Here is a 24,436-nt window from a genome sequence, read left to right as displayed (position 1 = left end):
TTGACCCTTTGTTTTGCTGTGTCATCTTTTAGGATCAACTCATCAGGAACTCAGGATCTGGTACCTGCCTGACATCCAAAGACAAAAAGCCAGCCATGGCTACCTGCAACCCCAGTGATCCCCACCAGCACTGGCTCTTCATTTAGGCCCCAGATCGTCCCCTGTGGGAGTTCCCACAAGCTTCTCAGGAAACAGAATCTGGGGGAAACCTGATGTTTGAGAACCTGACCAGCAGCTTCCCTGTCAGCCTTAAAGATGGATTTCAAACCCAAAGGAAGTCAAGGCAGAACCTTCCTACTCCTTGCAACAACATTGGGCCTGATCTTTCCTCCACATTGGTGGACAAGACCATTAGAACACATAAGACAGGGCCTAGAGCTTTCCTTCTGTCCTAGAAGCAGACCTCCAAAGCAGAGGAGGCAGCTGGGGAAGGACCCGGGGCAGCAATGACGAATTCAAGGAAAGTGCCTCTGCAGCCATGTCCTGGATCCCTGGTTATCTAGGACACCTGCAGCTTCCAGTGAACTCTAGAATCTATGAGAGGAATTGGAGGTCTAAGTCTCCCTTGCTGTTTTTACCTGAAGCACCTTGACAGTGCTTGACAGGTACACAACAGTCCTGTGAGAGAGACAGGAATCATCGTGCCCATTTTATAGACAAGAAAACTGAGGCAGAGAGAAGTAAAGGAGCTGGTCTGTATTCCACAGCTGGTGCGTGGCTGGAGCTGAAACTGAGGCTCAAATTTGAACCTTGAACCCAGGCTCCTCCCACTACGAGAACACTAAGCAACTAGCCAACAACTCTCCACTCTTTTTTCACTCCAGTCTGACCCTTTCTGGCTGACTGGTCACCATAAAGCCTAGAACAGTGGACCAGGTAACCATGAGGGAGACCACATTTGGGAATCCTGTGATGTTCATTTTGAAAGAAACCTTGTGGAACTAGCTAGTGATTTCTCAGGTTTACGTCCCAAAGCCTTTTTTCAATGCTCCTCATATAATGTAGTTCCAAAGCAAATTAGCCATGGATGAAAATGAAGGCAGGATGAGGGCAGTGCCCACCAGGCCCTGATTTTCCAAAGGTCTGCAAGCACAATTTGCAAATCCTTGTTTTAATCCAAGCCTATCATTTTCATATTATGAAACCAAAGCCAGATAAGAGAAGTTACTTGCCCTAGGCCACACAAGGAGGTATTGGCAACCCAGAGGCTAGGACCCAGATAAGGCTAACAGAATCCCTGGGAAGTCTGAGGAAGCAGGGCTCACGGATAGCCTGGAGCATGACTCTGTGACTGGCCTGGTGTGCTGTTCTCGCATGAACTCCCCACGTGGAGCGGGCCTGCTATGCACGTCAGCTCTTTTCCAAGCAAGTTGGACCCAGCATACGTGGCGGCTTTGCCTGAAGTAGAGAACCCCAGCTGCCTGAAGGAGGACCTATTGCTTCCAGGAGGGATTCCTACTTTGAGTTGCAGGCTGTCCTCTTGGGCATCACCACATGAGGCTGCCGTGGGACCACAGCTGCCTCTCCTTCCCACTCAGGAAGTCTAGGTCCCATGGGGCAGCCCAGCCAAAGAGAAAGAAGAGTGGCCAGCAGCGGGGAAAGAGAAAAGTTCTTTCCCAGCACGAGAAGAGAGTGGTACACAGATCCCATTGGAAATAAAGGTTTTATGGCATGGGTGAAGGAAGTTGGCATTGGGTTCCTCTTCTTCTGGCTTGTCCCTTAGCTGATCTGTCTGGAGGATCCACAGCTTCAAGTTGTGAAGAATCACGCACATTTGAAAAGTTCTCTCTCAGCCACTGTCTCATCTCTAGATATCCTCTAGCTTTCAATCTGGCCTACACAACTGTGTCAAGCACGGGCGGACATGAGGAGATATGAGGCTCTTCCTCCTGTGGAACTCCCGCTTGAGCTGGGAAAAAAGCTGAGAACAAGTCATACCAAAACTAGAGATTTTCAGAGCTCGACTAGGTGAGTTAGAACAGTTCCTTTCATTTAGAGAAATCAAGGAAGCCTCACAAAGAAGGTAACCTTAGACCTCAAAGGATGAATCCTCAGGTAGGAAGAACTCAGTAAGGAAAGATCCCACGTGTGAGAAAAGTCGCAGAGGGGCAGCAAGGCAAGTGGGCGCGGGAAGCAGGAAGACCTCAGAGGGAGGGCACAGTGGATGGTAGAAGCCAGAAGGTCAGGACCACACTTTGGCTTTTGCAAGCCCTAGGCACTTGAGCCATCATTAAAAAGTATTAAATTATATTTCCTACAATTGCGTTGGTATTAAGATGAACATAGTCCAGAGTGATTGTCGAGACTGAGACACGTTTGCAGGCCTAAGAAGTATTATGGGCTTCGGGCACTGTGCCTGCTGTGTTTACTGGGGGAGTCAGCCCTGTAGAACAATGGGTGGGGTCCCCATTGAGAAGATTGTGACCGCCATGCTAATAAGTTCGGTAAGCTCTAGGGAGCCTTAGTCCTTAACTCCAATCTTAGCCCTACTCTCGTTCCATTAAGCATCCTGACATTTATCAGGGACTGATTGTCTACTGTTTATCTTGATATCCCTCATATTCTCTATAGGATCAGCCAACAGCTCTGCAGCCCAATCTTATGATGCATGCCCAACCAAGGTGCCCTGTCATGGTACTCAGTTTCCTCACCCCAACCCCATAGCAGGAGAGCCTCACCCAGGGGCAGTCAGCTAAGGATAACCCACAGGAGTGAGAGATGCAGCAGGTTTGGGGGTGAAGGGAGGACCAAGGAAGAGAGGTGCTCAAGAAGAGAGAAAGAGCACTAATGGGGTGGTAGAGGGGCTCAGAAACCAGGTTTGTGGCCTGCCCTTAGCCCAGGCTGGCCTTGACCTATCCCCACTGTTAAAATCCACCCCTCTGATCATTCTCAGTTCAGTTCAGTCGCCCAGTTGTGTCTGACTCTTTGCGACCCCATGGACTGCAGCACGCCAGACTTCCCTGTCCATCACCAACTCCCAGAGTTTACCCAAACTCATGTCCATCGAGTTGGTGATGCCTTCCAGCCATCTCATCCTCTGTTGTCCTCTTCTCCTCCTGCCCCCAATCCCTCCCAGCATCAGTCTTTTCCAATGAGTCAACTCTTTACATGAGGTGGCCAAAGTATTGGAGTTTCAGCTTCAACATCAGTCCTTCCAATGAACACCCAGGACTGATCTCCTTTAGGATGGACTGGTTTGATCTTCTTGCAGTCCAAGGGACTCTCAAGAGTCTTCTCTGACACCAGAGTTCAAAAGCATCAATTCTTTGGGACTCAGCTATCTTTGCAGTCCAACTCTCACATCCATACATGACTGCTGGAGAAACCATAGCCTTGAGTTGATAAACCTTTGTTGGCAAAAGTGCCATTCTCAGGGCTAAATGAAAACCGTAAATCCTGCTTAAAATCTTGATGCTTGTTAGCCCTGTGCTACTGTCCCCTGGCTCCAGAAACCTCTCACCTTAGCACTGAGTGGCTGGTCCCCTCTGGGGATCTATTTCCCACTTGAAGAGAATGTGTGCCATTGTTAAAAATGAATAAATGTCCTAGAATATATTTCTTAGTTTTAATTACAAAAATAAGGGACTTCCCTGGTAGTCCAGTGGTTAAGATTCCAAGCTTCCAATGCAGGGGACATGGGTTTGATCCCTGGTTGGGGAACTAAGATCTGGCAGGCTGCCAGGAGCAGCCAAAAATAATAATAATATTGTAGATAAGTCAAATAACACAGAAAAGTGTGTTTTAAAAGTGAAACTGTGGAGTTCCCTGGTGGTCTACTGGTTAGGATTCCAGGCTTTCACTATCATGGCCGGGGATCAATCCCTGGTCAGAGAACTGAGATCTCACAAGCCGAGGTGTACAGCCAAAAAAGTACACACACAAAAAAAGGAAATTGATCATCATAGTGCTCCCATACCTATTGATTCATTGTCTAGAAGTAATACTTTTCTGTAAAGGTAATAATTTCTAGGTATAAACCTTCTGTACCCTGTTTCTATATATGTATACATATATATATATTTATTTATAAGTATATATTGCATATATGTGGGTAGCCATTCCTTTCTCCAGGAGCTCTTTCTAACCCAGGGATTGAACCTGGATCTCCTGCACTGCAGGCAGATTCTTTACCATCTGAGACACCCAGGAAGCCCACTATCTAAAACAAATATATATAAATAATATATGTATATATTTTTAAAAGGAGAAGGGGGCAGCAGAGGATGAGATGGTTAGAAAGCATCACCAACTCAATGGACATGAATTTGAGCAAACCCTGGGAGACGGTGAAGGACAAAGGAGCCTAGTGTGCTGCATTCCATGGGGTTGCAAAGAGTAGGATTCAACTTAGCAAAAAACAACAGCAATAAACATACGCACACAGAGCACCATATTGTTTGAAACTTGTTATCTTCATTTAATATACCAAGGGCATTTTTTCATATCATGTCATTTAAGTCTAACTCATTCTTTTTATCTAATTTTTTAAAATATTTATTTATTTGGCTGTGCTGGGTCTTAGTTGTAGCACACAGGATCTTCCATCTTCCTTGCAGCATGCAGGATCTTTAGTTGTGGCATGTGGGATCTAGTTCCCCAACCAGGGATCAAGCCCAGGCCCTCTCCATTGGGAGCATGGAGTCTTAGACACTGGACCACCAGCAAGTCCCTAACTCATTCTTTGTAAAAGCTGGATAGTATTCCTTAATATGATTAAACCCAATTTATCCAACCTTCCTCTATTGATGAATATTTAGGTTTTCCCCAATTTTGTGACAAATTTTATGACAAACTACACAAAATTTGATGACAACTGTACTAGAATCCAGGCTTCCCTGATGGGCTTAGATGGTAAAGAATCTGCCTGCAATGCAGGAGACCTGGGTTTGATCTCTGGGTTGGGAAGATCCCCTGGAGGAGGGCATGGCAATCCACTCCGGTATTCTTGTCTGGAAAATCCCTGTGGAGGGACCTGGTGGGCTACAGTCCATGGGGTCACAAAGAGTTGGACACGACTGAGCAACTAAGTTGGAGAAGGCAATGGCACCCCACTCCAGTACTCTTGCCTGGAAAATTCCATGGGCAGAGGAGCCTGGTAGGCTGCAGTCCATGGGGTCTCGAAGAGTCAGACACGACAGAGCGACTTCACTTTCACTTTTCACTTTCATGCATTGGAGAAGGAAATGGCAATCCACTCCAGTGTTCTTGCCTGGAGAATCCCAGGGATGGGGGAGCCTAGTAGGCTGCCGTCTATGGGGTTGCACAGAGTCAGGCACGACTGAAGTGACTTAGCAGAGCGACTAAGTACAGCACTTACGAGAACCCACATCTTTATACATGTATTTGTGTGCCTCTGTTTATTTCAAAAGGAACTAGCATTGCTCAGAAAAAATGCAGAGCCTCAGAATGAAAGCCAAGCCTTCCTCCACACATCACCCTCAGAATCAGGATGAAGAGTCTGACCAGCATGAGAGATGAGGCTCAGTGTGAGATTAGGCAACGGCACTGAGAGTATTAAGTGCAATGCTTAACAGTCTAATTTTTAAGCAAATACATATTACGCTTTCCCATAGAATACAAAGATGGATGTGATATTGACCCTGCCCTCAAAGGCTCACTTTGGAGTTTGTAACCTTCAGGAGGCTCGAGCTTTCTCTTGGACTCCTCATCCTGAGGCTAGAGCCATCTCCCTACCCTCCAGAGGAGGCAGGGAGGTGGAAGGAGAACGACAAAGGAGGCCAGGGTTCCCCAGCCAGTTCAGCCCTCTTCCCCAGGGCCAGGTCTGCTTTAGGTTAGGATCCTGGGGGATCGGGCTGGAGAGGCAGCCCTTAGTGCAGTCCCCCGTCCCCTTCCTGGCTTCAGTTCAGTTCAGTTCAGTTCAATCTCTCAGTCGTGTCCAACTCTTTGCAACCCCATGGACTGCAGCATGCCAAGCTTCCCTGTCCATCACCAAACTTTCAGAGCTTGCTCAAACTCGTGTCCACTGAGTCAGTGATGCCATCCAACCATCTCATCCTCTGTCGTCCCCTTCTCCTCCTGCCTTCAATCTTTCCCAGCATCAGGGTCTTTTCAAATGAGTCAGCTCTTTGCATCAGGTGGCCAAAGTATTGGAGATTCAGCTTCAGCATCAGTCCTTCCAATGAATATTCAGGACTGATTTCCTTTAGGATGGACTGGTCGGATCTCCTTGCAGTCCAAGGGACTCTCAAGAGTCTTCTCCAACACCACAGTTCAAAAGCATCAATTCTTCAGCACTCAGCTTTCTTTATGGTCCAACTCTCACATCCATACATGACTCCTGGAAAAACCATAGCCTTGACTAGATGGACCTTTGTTGGCAAAGTAATGTCTCTGCTTTTGAATATGCTGTTTAGGTTTGTCACAGCTTTTCTTCCAAGGAACAAGTGTCTTTTAATTTCATGGGCGCAGTAATTTTGGAGCCCCCCCCAAAATAAAGTCTCTCACTGTTTCCATTGTTTCCCTATCTATCTGCCACGAAGTTATGGGACCAGATGCCATGATCTTAGTTTTCTGAATGTTGAGTTTTAAACCAACTTTTTCACTCTCCTCTTTCACTTTCATCAAGAAGTTCTTTAGTTCTTTGATTTCTGCCATAACAGTGGTGTCATCTGCGTATCTGAGGTTATTGATGTTTCTCCCAGCAATCTTGATTCCAGCTTGTGCTTCATCCAGCCCAGCATTTCGTATGATGTACTCTGCATATAAGTTAAATAAGCAGGGTGACAATATACAGCCTTTACGTACTCCTTTCCCGATTTGGAACCAGTCTGTTGTTCCATGTCCAGTTTTAACTGTTGCTTCTTGTCCTGCATACAGATTTCTCAGGAGGCAGGTAAGGTGGTCTGGTATGCCCATCTCTTTCAGAATTTTCCACAGTTTGTTGTGATCCACACAGTCAAAGGCTTTGGCATAGTCAATAAAGCAGAAGTAGATGTTTTTCTGGAACTCTCTTGCCTTTTCGATGATTCAGTGGATGTTGGCAATTTGATCTCTGGTTCCTCTGCCTTTTCTAAATCCAGCTTGAACATCTGGAAGTTCACGGTGCATGTACTGTTGAAGCCTGGCTTGGAGAATTTTGAGCATTACTTTGCTAGCCTCTGAGATGAGTGCAATTGTGCGATAGTTTGAACATTCTTTGGCATTGCCGTTCCTTGGGATTGGAATGAAAACTGCCTTTCTCAGTCTTTTGACCACTGCGGAGTTATCCAAATTTGCTGGCATATTGAGTGCAGCACTTTCACAGCATCATCTTTTAGAGTTTGAAATAGCTCAACTGGAATTCCATCACCTCCACTAGCTTTGTTCATAGTGATGCTTCCTAAGGTCCACCTGACTTCACATTCCAGGATGTCTGGCTCTAGGTGAGTGATCACACCATCGTGGCTTCCTCTGTGCCACATCACTGTGGCACCATTCCTGGCTTCTCTCTGCCTAAATCACAGCTCCACCCACAGTGCTCATTCAGGGACCTCCCAACCCAGAGTTTGCCCTCCAACACCAGGCACTCTGCACCTCCCTCCTTCCTCTCCTGCCTCTGATGGGCAGAGCCTCTCATCTCCTGCAGGACACACCTGTCCCGAAACTCCCAATCCTCTGCCCCCACCCTCATAGCCTCCTATCCTGAAGGCTCTCTCTTCTCACCCACCCCATACTCTCCTTCTCTGAGAGCTCTTTCATCTGCTATCCATATGAGTTTCCCCTAACCTGCTTCCTAATACCATCCTCCATCAGAAGTCTTTCCACTGAACTTCCCTGGTGGTCCAGTGGTTAAGACGCCTTGCTCCATTGGAGCTGGCACAGATTCCATCCCTGGTTGAGAAAGTTCCATATGCCAAGGGGCAGCCAGAGAGAAAAATAAATGCATAAAGTAAAATACACCCAATGGAAACTAAATACCATTAACAATTTGATACCATTGCCACCACAATCACACCTTTAAAAAAATGAATAATAAATAAACATTTGGAAGTATACATTGTTCTTAAAAAAATAATAATTGTCTCCACTGCCTCTACTCTGCTTTTGTCACCCTGCATTTATACCTCTGTCTGTGTCCTGGGGGAATGACCCATCTCCTTCTTTGGGCAGGGAGATGCTGCTGTCTCTTCCTTCTTTCTGCTGACCCTCGAGCCCTGTTTGCCTCCACCTTCTGGTGCACGGGGTAGGTCTCTGCACTTACAGTGCCCCAGAGGGCAGTGAGGCAGTGGCAGGTTAGGAGGGGAGCACCCCAAAGGAAAAGCCAGTCCTGTCTTTCCATCTTATTTCTGGTAAAGGTTTGTTGGATGCTTTTCAACTGAAAGCAGATGATTAATTCAGCCCTGGCCTTGTTCTGTCTTTGATCATAGATAAATTAGTTTACCTGAAAAGAAATCTTTTCATTTGTGTTTCCATGTCACCTGTGATTTTCCCTGCCTTTCACCCACAGCCCTGCCAGTTGGCAGGAAGGTCAGCAAAGCTGCTGATAAGAGGAGTATAAAGAGGGCTTGGTTCATGGCAAGGGGGCAGTGGTCTACTCGCTGGCAACATGCTGCGCTTGCTGGTGTTCGCCTCTCTCGTCCTTTATGGTAAGTGGGTCATCTGGCCGGAGATCTGTAGGGAGGGAGATAGAGCAGGAGGGTCTGAAAGCTTTCACTAAGCCCAGGTCTTATCCTGGGGCAAGCAGGAGACTCTGCCTGTGTGTCTAGCAAAAACTTTACTCTCCTGGAGCTCGTGATAGAAAAGGTCAGTAACCCCTGGCTGACAGGTTCCTGAAGCAGAGAGGAGCCTCTTCCAGGCCCCAGACTCCCCCATCATCCCCGAGGACAGGAAGACATCCTCAGCAGGCACCTCGGGGCGTGTGTACTGCTTTCCCCCCTTGGGACTCCAGCTAAAGCTCTGTGTGCACGCAGGTGGGGGTGAGGCGAGGGGTAGAGACCCTGAGTGAGGCTGAGACCACTGGGTCCTGGTGGCTGTGTGAAATGGGTCAGAGCTCTGGGGAACATAGGGGAAGCAGAAGGCACTTGGACTTCCCTGCTTTCAAAAGGGACCCAGAGAACTCACAGCTGGGCCCCTCATTTGCTGGGAGGAACTGTGAGTTTGCAGACAAAGCACAACTGCCTCCCGCCCTCCCACCCTGAGCTGACCCCACGCTTAGTCATCACTCACTTTTCTTCTGCTCCACAAAGGACAAGGCACCCAGGACTTTCCAGAAACCAACGCCCGGGTAGTTGGAGGGACTGCGGTCTCGAAGAATTCTTGGCCCTCTCAGGTGGGTGTTCCTGCACAGCCCCAGACTGCCAATGAAATAAAAGCTGCTTGTGCCCTGATATACATTGTTATGTATATGTGGCATATCCTTATCTACAGGAAGTTCTCCAGCTGCTCGGATTCTAGATGTTGAAGATGAATGGGACCAGGCTTAGGAGTTTTTCTCTAAATGCAAAAACACCAACCACACTCACTTTGCCAGGCATACACACAAACACAAACCTCATGTACACTCCCAGCGATACCACTTTGACCACACTAGCAAGACTGTATGCCAGACTCACATAGATGCACACACACACACACACAGCTCTCTCCATGCAGTGTGTGTCACATTTGAACACACCCTGCCCCCAACTAGAGCACCTTGTTCATGTGGCTATTTAAAGAGTTTCCACTTTCAAAATAGGGCCAGGCTTTGATTTAAGCAATTCTAATTGTGTAAAACTGGCAAATGACTGGTGAATAGCCATACTTTGAGAGGAATCACTGCAATTAATTCTGAATTAAACCCTATTTAAAAAACTCTGAGCCTCCATTTTCAGGAGTAGAGTTATTGTGTGATAAGAGCCACCGAAGGAGGAGGCGTGAACTGATTAAAACGAAGGCTCCAGTGGCGTTTCTAAGCATCCGCTGAATGAAGGGCCAGGGTGTATCTTGAGAACACTGGAGGGGAGTTCTGGGGACCTCGGCTTGTGAATTAGGTGATAGAGCAATTCCATGGCTGCATTTCCTTCCCAAGAGGCAATGGAGGTAGAAGGACCTGGGTTCTTGGCCCTTGGCAACAGCCTAGTGTAACGATGCCAAATGCACTGTATGTGTAGCCCAGACAGTTGGCAGATATTCTGAGGGACGGCAGGAATTTAAGGAGATCTTGGTTTGGGACAAAGTTTTTTTAAAAACACCAACCTATTCCTCTTGTCTTCTCTCCCCATCTAGATTTCCCTCCAGTACAAGTCTGGAAGTTCCTGGTATCACACCTGTGGCGGCACCCTCATCAAACAGAACTGGGTGATGACAGCCGCTCACTGTGTGGATAGGTGAGAAAAACAAGCCAGCTTTTCTGAGCCCCTGGGAGGAGAAGAATCTGGTCCTTCTAGAGGAATATGTATCCTGGACCACTCAGGACAAGACTTAAGAAGGAGTTTGGGGGCCTTCAGGGAGGTAGTAAGATGAAAAGTACAAACTATGTACTTTTCAAAGCCTGGCATCAGACAAGTTCACGTTCAAATCCAGTCCCACCTTCTTCTAGCTATGTGAACTTGGATGGCTTACTTAGCTCCCTAAGCTCTTACTCTCTTATCTCTAATGGGGTAATAATACCTACTTTGTAGAATTATTGTGAAGATTAAGTAGATAAATATTTAAGTACCTAGTCAATGCCTGATTGGTAACCGTTTTTTCATATTTATCTTGAGCAATGGTTCTTAAATTTGAGCATGTATCAGAATCACCTACAAGGCACAGATTGCTGGGCCCTACCCAGTAGAGTTTCTGATAGAGAACTCCAGGCTGAGTCGTGATAATCAGCATTTCTAGCAAGTTTCCAGGTTCTACTGATGCTGCTGGTCCAGGAACCATGTTTTAAGAACTCTTGGTCTAGAAGTTTATATACCTCTCAACATCCCTCTGTGGTCTGAGAGACATTCTTTCATTTATGCCCACCACACTTCTCCCAAGTTATGAGATATTCAGCCTCTGATGTTTAACTTAGTATATTGGGGAAATGAAGCTGATAGTTTTTGTCACTTCCACAAGTTAGCAAATTGGGGATGAGAGGGCTAGTTATTTCTTCATCTCCCAGGGTCTTCCATATTCCCTCTGCCTGGGCCAGAAAAGATGAGTTCCTGTTCTAAAAATGAGATGGAAGATGCCTTCCCAACTTTTCTCTGAGAGGAGAAAGAAAAGGCTCACTCAGGGGTTCCCTCTCTCCCTTCAGCCAACTGACCTTCCGTGTGGTGCTGGGAGACCACAACCTGAGCCAGAACGATGGCACCGAGCAGTACATCAGCGTGCAGAAGATCGTGGTGCACCCGTCCTGGAACAGCAATAACGTGGCTGCAGGGTAGGGCAAGGTGGTGCTGGCCTGGGGCTGGGAGGTGGAGGGCTAGCTGCCCAGCCACAGGGTCTGGGCTTCCTTCGCATTCATCCAAGAGGACTTTGAGAATTAAGATGTTGGGGGGCTTCCCCAGTGGCTCAAGTGGTAAAGAATCTGCCTGCAATACAGGAGACATAGGAGATGTGGGTTCGATCCCTGGGTCAGCAAGATCCCCTGGAAGAGGAAATGGCAACCCACTCCGTACTCTTGCCTGGAAAATCCCATGGACAGAGGAGCCTGACGGGCTACAGTCCATGGGGCTGCAAAGGGTTGGACACGACTGAGCACACACTAGGGCTTGAGAACATTTGAAGGTCTTCAGGATTTGTTTGATCTGGGCTGGTCTGCATTATTGGATCCCCTGAAGCTCCTTCTCTGCAGAGTTTAATGTTCCTGTTTCTGTTGTTATTTATTATTCATTTTATGGCACAGACTCCATTAGCAAAGGGCTTTCCTTGTAGCTCAGTTGGTAAAAAATCTGCCTGCAATGCAGGAGACCTGCATTCCATCCCTGGATCACGAAGATCCCCTGGAGGAGGAAATGGCAACCCACTCCAGTATTCTTGCCTGGAGAATCCCATGAACAGAGGAGCCTGACAGGCTACAGTCCATGGGGTCGTGAGAGTCAGACACGACTTAGCTACTATACCACCACCATTAGCAAAAACGGACTTCCTAAAAATGAATCTTACAGTAAGAAAACTTCAGCAAGACTGAGCTGTAAACTTTTGGAAAGGAAGTGGTTAGAAGAGTGGCCAGTCTATAGAGTGTGGGAGTGGGATTGGGCTCCAGTAACTGGGGTATATCTGCAAAGCATTTTATATCTTTCTCATTTGAGAACTCTTCTCCACTACCAAGATCACAGCCCTCCACTCAGAAAAGAGCTTCACTCCCCAGGGCTGCAAATAAGAACTAGTGACCATGCCAAGACCTCACCAGCAGAGGCCGCTGTTACACATAGAATATCCTAGACTCCCAATGCGCAATTCCTCAAGTTTGAAGCTTGGCGAGTCCCCTCCTTCTTGGAAGTCACTGGTTTCCGATCCTCTGGGGATACAAGGCTTAGGGAGGGCTTGTCCCTATGCTGAGCTGAAGGAAGTTCCGGTCCTGCGAGCGAGCAGCCTCCTTTCTACCCGCAGTTACGACATCGCTGTGCTGCGCCTGGCCAAGAGTGCTACCCTCAACAGCTATGTCCAGCTGGGTGTTCTGCCACAGTCAGGAACCATCCTGGCTAACAACACGCCCTGCTACATCACAGGCTGGGGCAGGACTAAGAGTAAGTTGCCTGCACTGGCACCATCCATCCCCCACATGGATACTGATTAGGTAGCTGAGCTTCTGCAGCCCTTGTTTTGTGGTCCTAAGTGTTCAGAACCGGAGGCCAGGAACCAGAGGAACCACCAGAGATAAAATAACTGGTGTGTGAAATCAACCTAAGAACAAGCCATGCAACAGTCAATTCAGAGATTCACAGACTCTTAGCAACAAAAAAAATAAGGCCTTACCTCAGAGAGTATTTTTTACTAGCCTCTCATTTTATATATGAGGAAACTAAGGCCCAAAGAAAGTAAAGACTTTGTTCAAGATCACATGACTAGATAGTGACTAGTTAGTACCTGGTTAGCTGGGGCCAGAATGCCGGCATCTTGGCTCCCACTTTGGTGGCCACTACAGCATCATGCTACCTCCACAGACAAATCACCGGGCTGTGGGTTGGAGTGAAAGAGCCAGGGGTGGTTGCAGGTCCAAAGGAGTCAAGGCAGAGGAGGCCTCAGCCTTCTTCTGGTCAATCATGGGAGGATTACTGGAAGGGAAAGTCACTGGATGACACGGAAAGGTGGGAGAGGCTATGAGCAGAGATGGTTAACAAGGGTAGAGACAGCAGGCCTGGTGCAGAAAGCTGAGAGCCACTGGGCAGGATCTGAGCTCTGCAGGAGAGGCGAGGTCTTGCTGTGAGCAGCAGTCTACTGGGAAAACCTGGGACTGGACAGACATGCTTCTAATCCAGCTTTGTTCTCGCTTCACTTAATGTCATTGTGATTCAATTCCCTGATCTGTATATAACATGAAAGTGGTGTTGTAAGGATCCACACACACACACACAATCAATAAAGGAAAACTGCACTAAGTTCTTAAGAAATGGAAAGAAGGCTGCACAGTCCAGTTCTACTCCATGGGGTTTATGGTGTAAGGAAGCAGGACAGACAGATGAGTTATTAACAATAAGACCATTCTAGTTACTTAACTAAAGTAGTCATGAGTTAGTGGTTTGGAATCTGGGAATACCAGTCAAGGAAGGTGCCTGTACCTTTCGGCTAAAGAGAAACAAGAGGACATCTATGACATGGCAGAGGAAAGGAGCTTTCATCAGAGCTTGGGAAAGTTTGGCCAGGGGTGGAAGGTTTTCCCTGCACAGCATCTGGGGCTGACCTCTAAACCTGTGTGTGCCGTTCAGCCAATGGGCAGCTGGCCCAGACCCTGCAGCAGGCTTACCTGCCCTCCGTGGACTACGCCACCTGCTCCAGCTCCTCTTACTGGGGTTCCACCGTGAAGACAACCATGGTGTGCGCTGGAGGAGACGGAGTCCGTGCTGGATGCCAGGTGAACACAGGCTCAGAGTGTCAGAAGTCTCACCCCAGCTCCCTCTCTTCTCTGCCTCTCACCGCCTACCTTTTCCCCACCTCCTATTCCACACCTACTCCCACCCGTATATACAGACTCAACTTTCTAGTCTAGTGTCTGGATGAGAATTATTCTGTGCTGATAAGTCTGTATTCAAGGAATCTCAAAGTTGAAAGGAAACTTAAAATTCATCTTGCCTGCCTGATGCCCTCACCTCAAAAGTTTGTATGTGGCCTAACATTTGTGTTGCTATATGTGAATGTTCTTTAGAAGTTATTTGTGCCTTAGACTTTTAATGGCTGCAGTAGGGCTAGGCCTGGATTAGTGGTTGTGACTGTGAATAAGGTAGCTTCCTTCCCATCAACCCCAATTTTTCTTTCTTTTTTCTTTTAAATATTCTGTTTATTTATTTGACTGAGCCAGGTCTTAGTTGTAACACGTGAGATCTTCTGTCTGGGATCTTTAGCTGTGGCATGTCAACTCCCAGTTGCAGTATGTGGGATCTAGTTCCCTGACCAGGGATCAACCCAGGCCCCCTACATTGGGAGCACAGAGTCTTAGCCATTGGACCACCAGGGAAGTCCTGACCCTAATTTTTCTTATAGCTCCTCTACCACCACCCTTTTGACCCAGTAGTATTGATAGCAATATATATACAGGTGAATACGGTAGGGGAAAGTACACTAAATAGCTTTATAATAGTATATATATAAACTATTATAAAATTATATATATGTATAAATCATCTTCTATTTACACAAGATCAATCAGCAATACACCATCTTATAGATTTGGTACTGCAGTCCAATAAAAATTCTTGACTATCTGCTAAATGTTAGTCACTGTGTTTGATTCATCTTTGTATCAAAAATACAAAAGATACAAAGATGAATATAAACACAGTCTAGTGGAGGAATGGAAAGAGCAGACATAGGACAGAACGTCTACAGTGTGGCTAAGTGTTATCATAAAGACATGCCTAAAGGTGATATAGGAATCCAAAAACCAGATACTCCCCTCTCCACCTGTTGGCATCAGAAAAGACTTTCCTTCCCTGAGAAGCTAGAGTTCGTAGTGAGTCATGAAGTTTAAACAGAAAGCCAGGCAAGAAAAAAGAGGAAAAAATATTCAGAGAGAACATGAAGAAAGACATGGTCTAAGAACCTAGAACACACAGAGAATTATAAGGCATTCCCTTCAGCTACAGCCGTGGTCAGGGCTCACAGCCTCCAGCACCCAACTTGCTGCCTCTGTTTTTTGTGTGGCCCATGAGCTAAGAATGTTTTTTATATTTTTTTTAATGGTTGGGAAAAAATTTAAAAAGGAAGAATATGTTATGACACATGAAAAATATAAAATTTCAATGTTTGTTTTTAAAAGAAGGTTTCCCTGGAATGCAGTTAGACTTGTTCATGACATTGTTTATGGCTGCATTCATGGGGTTGAACAGTTACGAGAGAGACGGTATGACCTGCAAAGCCTGAGATACTTACTCTTTGGCTATTTACAAAAAAAAATGTGCTGACCTCTGGGCTGCAACATAAACTATTACCATTCTAGGGAATGTCAGGAGATGACACTAGAGATGGGTAGGAGCCACAGGACTTGGGCCTTCATTCAAATAGCATGCTTGGGACATGCATTTTATCTTAGGCCCTGGGAAACCCCTCAAGAGTTTTAAACAGGAGAACTGCGTGAACAGATTTGCCTTTTAAAATCACTCTCTGATGATAAGGTAAGCGTGTATTTGAAGAGGGCAAAATTAGCAGGGAGACTGCTTAGGAGACTGTTTCAATTATCTAGGCAAGAAATCTGAGGGTCCGAGTTAGCGCAGTGGAGAGGAGGGAGGCGGAGGAGCAGCAGTGACTTCCAGGCATCTCAGTTAAGTGATTTGGGGGAGGGGTTTGCAACCTCCAATGAGACAAGATTTCTAGGATTTCGGAGGGAAAGTGATGAATATGGTTCTGGACAAATTGAGTCTGAGATCTCAGTGGGACATTCAGCTATAGTTTAACTGGTAAGAAACCAGATATAAAGAGAGTAGAGCCTGGAGGAGAAAACTGGGCTAGAGATAAGTTCAGCAGGAAATGAGATCCCTCAAACTCTCCCACCCTCTACTCCCTACTCCTTAGGGAAAAGTGGTAGAATGAGGAAAAAACAAAATAAAACAGTGATTTGGGGGAAGAACTGTGATAACAGAAATAGTTGAGTGCTTCAGGGATAGGTGGAGGACAAAGGATCCATAAGGATCTAAGAAGTAAGAGGAAACCATAGTAATAAGGGTTTTACAAACTCTCAGGAAACACTGACAAGTCATCACATAGCATACAGTGAAGCCAGGAGCCACAGTGCATAACTGAAAGTAGCTTCTTCGGCAGTTGACAGATCACTGGTAACTACGGCCAGAACAGTTTCAGTGGAGTGATGAGGACAGAAGCTTGATTGAAAGGTAAGGCATGAAGAGGCAATAAGAAATAGCAAGAAACATAGAATACTCTTTCAAGAATCTTGGATGAAAGAGGAATTTAAAAGTCTGGTAGCTTTCAGGAGGATGAAAGTCGTGGAGCGGGTGCATCTTTTAAGATCGAAGAAAACTGAGTGTATTTCTGGGCAGAGCGGAAAGGATCCTGTAGAGTCAGAGAAAGGGAATAAATGGATGATGCAAGGCCCCAGGGGCTACCCCAGGGGTAGCTCAGCTGGTAAAGAATCTGCCTACAATGCAGGAGACATGGGTTCAATCCCTGGGTTGGGAAGATACCCTGGAGGAGGGCATGGCAACCCACTCTAGTATTCTTGCCTAGAGAATCCCCATGGACAGAGGAGCCTGGCGGGCTACAGTCCATGGAGTTGCAAAGAGTCGGACATGACTGAGCGACTAAGCACAGCACAGCACAGCAAGATCCCAGAGGGGAAGGAAGAGATGAACCAAGAACACAGGTGGAGCCGGCTTTGAATAGAAGAGGGACACAGAAACATGCGTGGATATGAAAGAATGTGCAGGCTGAGTAGCTCAAATTTGTTGGGTGTTCTGTAATTGCTTCTATTTACTCATGAACTAGGAGTCAAATTAAATGTGGAAAATGAAGGGGTAAAAGGGTTGGATGGATTTGGATTAATTAGGATGAATGGAGAAAGACTGGCCTCCATGACGTTGCTGATAGGCTGAGGTTAAAGGCCATGCAGTAATCATATGGGTAAATTATTCACTCCATTCAAAGATCTAGTTGTAGGGAATGGATTAGTTCAGGGCTGGGTTTTCATGCATTATTGAAACATAAAGACAGTATTGCAGATCAAGTGCAAGCTCTAAGCTAGGTGGAGGAGGAAGAGAAGCCAGAAGGAGACTGGTAGGCTGGCTGAAATAGTAGAATCAAAAATTAAAGGTTTTTTTGGTGAGCACTTAGTACTATGAAAGTAAGGTGACCAACTCATCCCAGTTTTCCCAGGACTTCCCCAGGGTCAGCTGAAAAAAACCCGAAGCCACACAACTTGCAAGTTAAGAGTTTTGTTTTATTGGATGAACTTACTGAGGATTATAGCCTGGAAGACACCCTCTCAGACAGCTCAGAGGAACAGTTGCAAAGAGGTAAGGAAGGAGCCAAGGGATGTTAGAATTTTTGCTGGGGGTAAAAAAAACAGTCAGCCATCAAAGATTACTGCCAATAACAAGAAACAGACATCTCAAGTGAATGGTTTCAGTGCTTTTCTCTGTATGGGAAGATGCAAGAGTCTGGGCTCACAGAAACCAGCCCTTTGATATTCACTGTAACTATCTAGGGTCAGTATCGTTTTTTGCCATCCTGAAATCCCTTCAGGATGTGGAAAGCAGCTGCAGGGGCAGGTGGCTTGATAGTGGGCAACATTCATTGTTTCCCAGAATAGCAGGCAACACTTTGTTTACTGACACAGCAGGCAACATTTTTTTGTCCACATCTAAAAGTCCTGTATCCTGGGAACCCTACCTGCAAGTTAGGGAAAAAAAAAAAAAAAGATGTGGGACTTCCCTGGTGGTTTAGTGGCTAAGGCTCAGCGCTCTGAATACAGGGGACTCTGGGTTCGATCCTTGGTCAGAGAACTAGATTCCACATGTCACAACTAAGACCCAGTGCAGCCAATGAATAAATAAATAAATGAAGACAAACACATAAGTTAAATTCTTCCAGTTCCTCACCAGCCAGCCTCACCTGTAACCTCTTAAGGTTTAACCTTTCTGAGTTTAATTCACTTTCCCCTGCTCTCTCTCAAAGTCTTGAACTCTGAAAAAACTACTTTCCTTCTGGCTGACACTGCAAATCAGATATTCTCTGAGGCCATTGTGTCTCCACAGTCCCTTCCCACTGGAATTTCCCAAATATTGTGTCTTGGTTTTGGGGCTTTCAGATTTCTGTGTCCCCCGCCAATATCTTCAGAGGGGATTCACTAAACGCCTCTCACCTCAATCCACCCACTCCCACTGAGCTCTCTCCCAGCTCTTCCTTCTGCCCTAAAATCCTCAGCCATATCCTCCTTCATTACAGAGCTTTTGTTTCTTTTCAGGTCAATTAGCATAAGACAGAAATACGGTATACAATTCAATTACCTTCCATTCCTCTAGTTTAGAAATACTCTCAAATCCCTATTAGAATTTAGGTGGAAGATATTTAAACTGTTTTGTATTGAGTACAATAACCTAAAGGAATATATATCTTTCTTTTTATAAAAAGAATAACCATCTTCTTTTCCCAAACATAGTTAGGGTGGGGTACAACTACTTCCTTAAAAAAAAAAAAAAATTAGCCCCAATTTGAACTTTTGGTCTCTTTCCCTAGTTCTTTTTTTTCTGTTGTTTTTTTTTCATTGAATGATGACTTTGTTTAAGGTGGCAAATAAAACTCTGAGGCTTGATCGTGGGAAAGAACAATCATGTGTTTCTTCTTTGACCTGGAGTTCTCCCTCCCTAGAGGGGACTACTTTTAACTCTTGAGTTGACTTATTTTATGTCTACCTCCAGCTCTCTAAAAGCGTATACTTACATTGCTACTTAATTTTTCACTTCAGGCATTATGCAAGATATGGAACTTCTCTTCCTTTATGCATTTATACTTGCCCTTCAAGCATGAATTTTTCTAATCCCCACCCCAACCTCCCTAAATAATTTCTCTTAAACTAACATTTAGTATTTATTATAATTATGTAAAATGCTATTCCCTGAATAATTTTGTTTTCCCTAGAGTTAATAATTGTCTTTTAAAATTTGCATAAAATATATATTCATGGCAAATAGATGGCGAAAAAATGGAAACTGGCAGATTTTATTTTCTTGTGCTTAAAAATCACTGCAGATGGTGACTGCAGCCATGAAATCAAAAGACACTTGCTCCTTGGAAGAAAAGCTATGGCAAACCTAGACAGCATATTAAAAAGCAGAGGCATTACTTTGCTAACAAAGGTCCATATAGTCAAAGCTGTGACTTTTGCCGTAGTCACACAGATGTGAAAATTGGACAGTAAAGAAGGTTGAGCGCCGAAGAAATGATCCTTTTGAATTGTGGTGCTGGAAAAGACTTGAGAGTTGCTTGGACAGCAAAAAGATCAAACCAGTCAGTCCTAAAGGAAACCAACCCTGAATATTCATTGGAACGACTGATGCTGAAGCTGAAACTCCCATACTTTGGCCACCTGATGAGAAGAGCTGACTCAATGGAAAAGACCCTGATGCTGGGAAAGATTGAGGGCAGAAGGAGAAGAAGACGACAGAGGATGAGATGGTTGGATGGCATCACTAACTCAATTGACATGATTTTGAGCAAACTTTGGGAGATAGTGAAAGACAGGGAAGTCTGGCGTGCTGCAGTCCATGGGGTCACAAAGAGTTGGACAAGACTTATTGACCAGACAACAACCAACAACATACTCAACTCATCACCAGTTCAGCCTTAAACTCTCCACTAATTTATAACTGACCTATTTTATCTTCTCTTGACCCTGGTGTTCTGTGTCTTGGTATGGGTCTATTTGCATTCATTTTGAGGGATAGTGAGTTTTTTCATCCTGGAAACTCCAGACCTTTGGTTCTGAAAATGTTTATTTATTGATGATTTCCTCCCCTTCGTTTTCATTTTTTGTTTCTAGAATTCCTGTTACTCACAATCCACCTCCTAAACTGGTTCTCCTATTTTCTTATTTTCTCTCTATATAGTTTGTCTATCTCCTAGCCTGATATTTCCATATTCATGTTTCCAAAGGCTTTTTGTTTTCTGAATGCTCTAATAGCTTGCTCTTCTTATATCATGGATATAATACTTATATAGTTTTATTGTTTGTAGTCTTCTCCCTGCATAATCTTGGTTGTCTTCATTTTTGGTTTATTTCTTTCTCTTTATTTTGATCTTTATTTTTTAAAATTTAAAAAAAATTTTTTATTGGAGTATAGGTAATTTACAATGTTGTGTGAGTTTTAGGTATACACAAAGTAGAATCAGTTATACATATATTCACTTTTTTTTTCATTCTTTTCCCACATGGGCCATTACAGAATATTGAGTAGAAGTTCCCTGTGCTGTACAGTAGGTCCTTATTAGTTACCTATTTCACATATAGTACTGTATATACGTCAATCCCAATCTCCCTATTTTCCCTCCCCACCCATTTCTCTCTCCCCTGATAATCATAAGTTTGTTTTCTACATCTGTGACTCTACTTCTGTTTTAGATTCCACATATAAGTGATATCATATATTTGTCTTTCTGTGTCTGACTTAACTTCACTCAGGATCTTTATTTTTATATTGAGGCTTTCTTCCCTGGTGACCCAGATGGTAAAGAGTCTGCCTGCAATGCAGGAGACCCGGGTTCGATGCCTGGGTTGGGAAGATCCCCTGGAAAAGGAAATGGCAACCCACTCCATAATTCTTGCCTGGAAAATCTCATGAACAGAGGAGCCTGGAGGGCTACAGTCCATGGTGTCACAAAGAGTCAGACACGATTGAGCGACCAACACTTTCTTAGATGTTTGGTCATCCTTGACCATCTGCTCTTATTTCAGAGTAGGACAGTGGCAAGCTGATAGGTACCTCTGAGCCATAGGTGGGGTTCATCTATAGGGAACCGCTTTGTCAGGTGATCTGGCTAGGCCGTTTCATTGGAGGACTTCTAATGATAGTACCTCAAAGTCTTCCCTCTTGTGCTGGTCAGATTCTTCAATAAAATAGCTTCCAACTTTATGTCTGGAATCACAGAACTGACATCTGGGAACTGAGTAAGTAAAAGAGTATCAAGGTCATAATCTGTAAACTCAGACTCTTCTGATTCTGAGCCCAAGCATGTAACCACTACCCAATACAGCACTTTCTCTTCTCTTTACCTCAGTTCAGTTTAACATGTTTTGACTACCTACCCTGTTATCTAAATGCTGTCTAATTAGACCCATTGGTCTGAATGCTGGGGGTAGATAAATCATTAGAACACCCTATTTCCCCCCACTGTAGGTTCAATTTAAGTCAGTAGTAGCTATTGAACTTAAGACGTTCAAAGTTCTAGGCTAGCATTGTAGAGTAGAAAATATCAGCAAGATGTAGTTCCTGTCTCAAGAAGATCACAGATAAGCGTGGGAGTTAGAAACAAATTATGAAACCAAAACACAAGGCAGAACACGACAAACATGCTGCAAAAGAAAGGAAGAAGTACTATAATTGTTTAGAAAGTGGGGATACGAAGGAAGTAGGGATTTCAGTTGGAGCTTTTATATAGTACGGGATTTATAAACAGAGATGTGGGTGGGTAGGGCGTAAGCAGAAACAAAGGCCCCAAGATCCAAAGATCTGGAGTTTTAGGACTCTGCTTCTCTTCCCCACAGGGTGATTCTGGGGGCCCCCTTCACTGCTTGGTGAATGGCCACTATGCTGTCCATGGTGTGACCAGCTTTGTATCCAGCCTGGGCTGTAATGTCGCCAAGAAGCCCACAGTCTTCACCCGGGTCTCTGCTTACATCTCTTGGATAAATAATGTGAGTCCTCTCAAATGATGGGATGAAATACAGTCACCTGGAGATTCACGCATTGACTGGGGTGGGGAGCAAAAGTTGGGCAGGAGAAGCCATCATCTTCCTCATCACCTTCAAATAGTTATTTACCCCTTTCCCTTCCCCTCTAGTGAACTTCCCCCTGATAGTGTTGCCATCCTGAGTTCCTCTTCACATACCTACCAAGCAGGCTTCACCATATTGTTTACTACCTAGAGTAAGGTGGCAACAGCAGGCCTGAACCAGGTGCCTATCACGGCTGTCCAAGTCAAGGCCAAGGGGAAAATAGCTTCAGAAAGGCCTGCACACTCCAGGCAAGGGAATAGGCACTAACATTCTCCCCCACCAGTTCTTTCTAAGGGCATCATGAGAATTTGCTCTACCGTTTGGCAAGAGGTTTTACCACCTTAAACAGTGCTTGAGTGCTAGGTGAGAATGTACCTACACTGACCTGGTGGTAGAGCCTCACACCATCCCACCTGTGCCCTCCAGCCTTCAAACACATTCTGGAGTCTTGTGGCATGAACCTTGACTTACAACCAGTTCAAAGTCTGCCACTAAGTTCCGAGTATGTGCTTATAGCACTGAATTGTCCTGGCCCAGTTAAGAACTGCTTCCTGCCTCCCACCCTCACAACTCCCCATAAACCCAGTACAGGGCCATACTCAACTAGGAGCCCTGAAGAAAAAAGAAAGGAGGCGAGCAGAAGTTGCTGACTGGATATAACCGGTTTTTCCTTTAGGCCATTGCCAGCAACTGAACATCTTCCTGAGTCCAGCGGCCTTCCCAAGATGATTCTGGGACTGACAGCAGAACTTGAGGCCATCAAGGAAAAAAACAGTCTAAGAGACTATTGAGCCAGATGTGGAAAAGCAAATAAAATTGAATATACATAACACCCTGTGTCTTTTTATTTGTAATTAAGCCTTCTAGGGGAAAGGCAGTTATAGGGCCTGAGTTGGATTTCACCAGATTTCTGGGCTGGTTCTTCCATTTGCTGCCATCTCTATCAGTTCACAAACTAAACCAAGTGAAAGTGGCCTTACATTATCCTTTTTGGATTATGTTAGGATCTACCCATCTGTTAATCTGCCTGTCTGCCCCTCCTCCCACGCATATTTGCTATATTCAGAGGCACAGAGGGCTTTAAAAATGTTCCAGAATGACAAAATGTGCCCTGACTCTCCAGGTGGATTGGGGGCTCAGGTTTCTTTTGGTTCTCCCGTCAGTGCCTAGAACAGTGCTCACCCCAAAGTTCTGAGTCATGACAACTGTGGGGATACATTAGAGATAGGGGTATAAGATTGGGTGGTAGGTCAGGTGCCAGCAGACAGTGAAAGTGACAAATCAGAAAGGAGATAGAGAGGAAAGAATTGAAAAAATGAGAAAAGAAGATGCGGAACAAAGAAAGGAAAGGATTAGGGGGAAAGAATATGGGGCCTCAAGTTACGTATGAGTCAGCACTTCAAGGTTGGACTAAAACAGGCAACTGGATCCGGGGTTCTATAAAAAACACAGAACTGGGAAGCTGATAAATCTTCCCTATCCTGGCCAGGGCTCTGTCTGTTAGAGTGGCGTATGCTAAAGCGAAGAGGGAACTGAAAGGAGAAAGCTAAGGGGATGAGAAACAGTTTTTCATAGCAACTGCTGAGGATCAGACAAGAGGGATCTGGAGAGTTAACATTACATTAGAGGAAACTGTCTAAGACCAGTCTCACAATTTATAGGCTACTTTGTCAGCAGAGGCTTCTAGAACAGTTTGTACAGCAAAAGAAGCTGGGCAAGGGATTTCCTTGGTGGTCCAGTGGCTAAGACGTTATGCTCCCAATGCAGGCGACCTGGGTTCAGTCTAGATCCCACATACCACTATTAATAAGAGTTCACACGAAAAAGAAAAAAAAAAAAGAGTTCACATGCAGCAACTAAAAGATCCTGCATGCCACAGCTAAGACCTTTTGCAGCCAGATAAATCAATTACTTAAATAAATATTTTTTGTTTTTAAAAGAAGCTGGGCTTGATAGGACACCTGTATTCTCATCTCTGTTCTACTACCGACAAACTGGGTGTGTGTGCTTGTGCCAAGTCACTTCAGTTGTGTCTGACTCTGTGCAACACTATGTAGCCTGCCAGAGGAAGTGGATAACCTTGGGCAAGTCACCCTTTCTGTTACTCAGATTCCCAACCTAGTTACTTTCCAAAGATTTGTCCTGCCCTACTACTACATGATTTGGTGACTATCAATTTCAGTTCCCAAGGGATGGGCACTAAAGAGGGTTTTTTAGGAAGCAGTGGCTGGGCTGCATTGCTGAGGATGCTGTGAATTCCAGAGAATGACCCAGGTATTGGCCTCCTTCTGCTACTGATCATCACATCTGTGGTGATCACCATCTCTCTCAGTGTTCCCACAGCACCACTGTCCCCCCACTTCCCCCCACTTCTTCCCATCCAAC

At 45.2% G+C, this 24,436-nt stretch overlaps 2 protein-coding genes across 3 annotated transcripts in view; both read left to right on the top strand.

Moving 5' to 3' along the window:
- The window catches only part of GALNT6 (polypeptide N-acetylgalactosaminyltransferase 6), a 39,519-nt gene extending 37,262 nt beyond the window's left edge, over positions 1-2,257 (top strand). For both annotated transcript variants that reach the window (XM_040234166.1, XM_040234167.1), the window contains exon 12: positions 33-2,257. In XM_040234166.1, the coding sequence (XP_040090100.1) occupies positions 33-146 (114 nt within the window). In that variant the 3' untranslated portion in view covers positions 147-2,257. The remainder of the gene's footprint in view (positions 1-32) is intronic.
- A 6,077-nt stretch (positions 2,258-8,334) lies between these two features.
- Positions 8,335-22,883, top strand: CELA1 (chymotrypsin like elastase 1). The gene is made up of 8 exons (XM_040234165.1): positions 8,335-8,585; positions 9,186-9,268; positions 10,207-10,307; positions 11,207-11,332; positions 12,505-12,641; positions 13,821-13,966; positions 21,821-21,970; positions 22,728-22,883. The coding sequence occupies exons 1-8, from the start codon at positions 8,546-8,548 to the stop codon at positions 22,743-22,745; spliced, it is 801 nt and encodes a 266-aa protein (XP_040090099.1). The 5' UTR covers positions 8,335-8,545; the 3' UTR covers positions 22,746-22,883.
- The last annotated feature ends 1,553 nt before the right edge of the window (positions 22,884-24,436 follow it).

Source organism: Oryx dammah, unplaced genomic scaffold, assembly GCF_014754425.2.
Source record: "Oryx dammah isolate SB20612 unplaced genomic scaffold, SCBI_Odam_1.1 HiC_scaffold_29, whole genome shotgun sequence".
Classification (NCBI taxonomy): domain Eukaryota; kingdom Metazoa; phylum Chordata; class Mammalia; order Artiodactyla; family Bovidae; genus Oryx; species Oryx dammah.
The sequence above is the reverse complement of the archived record's forward strand: the minus strand, read 5'-3'. Positions and strand labels throughout refer to the sequence as shown.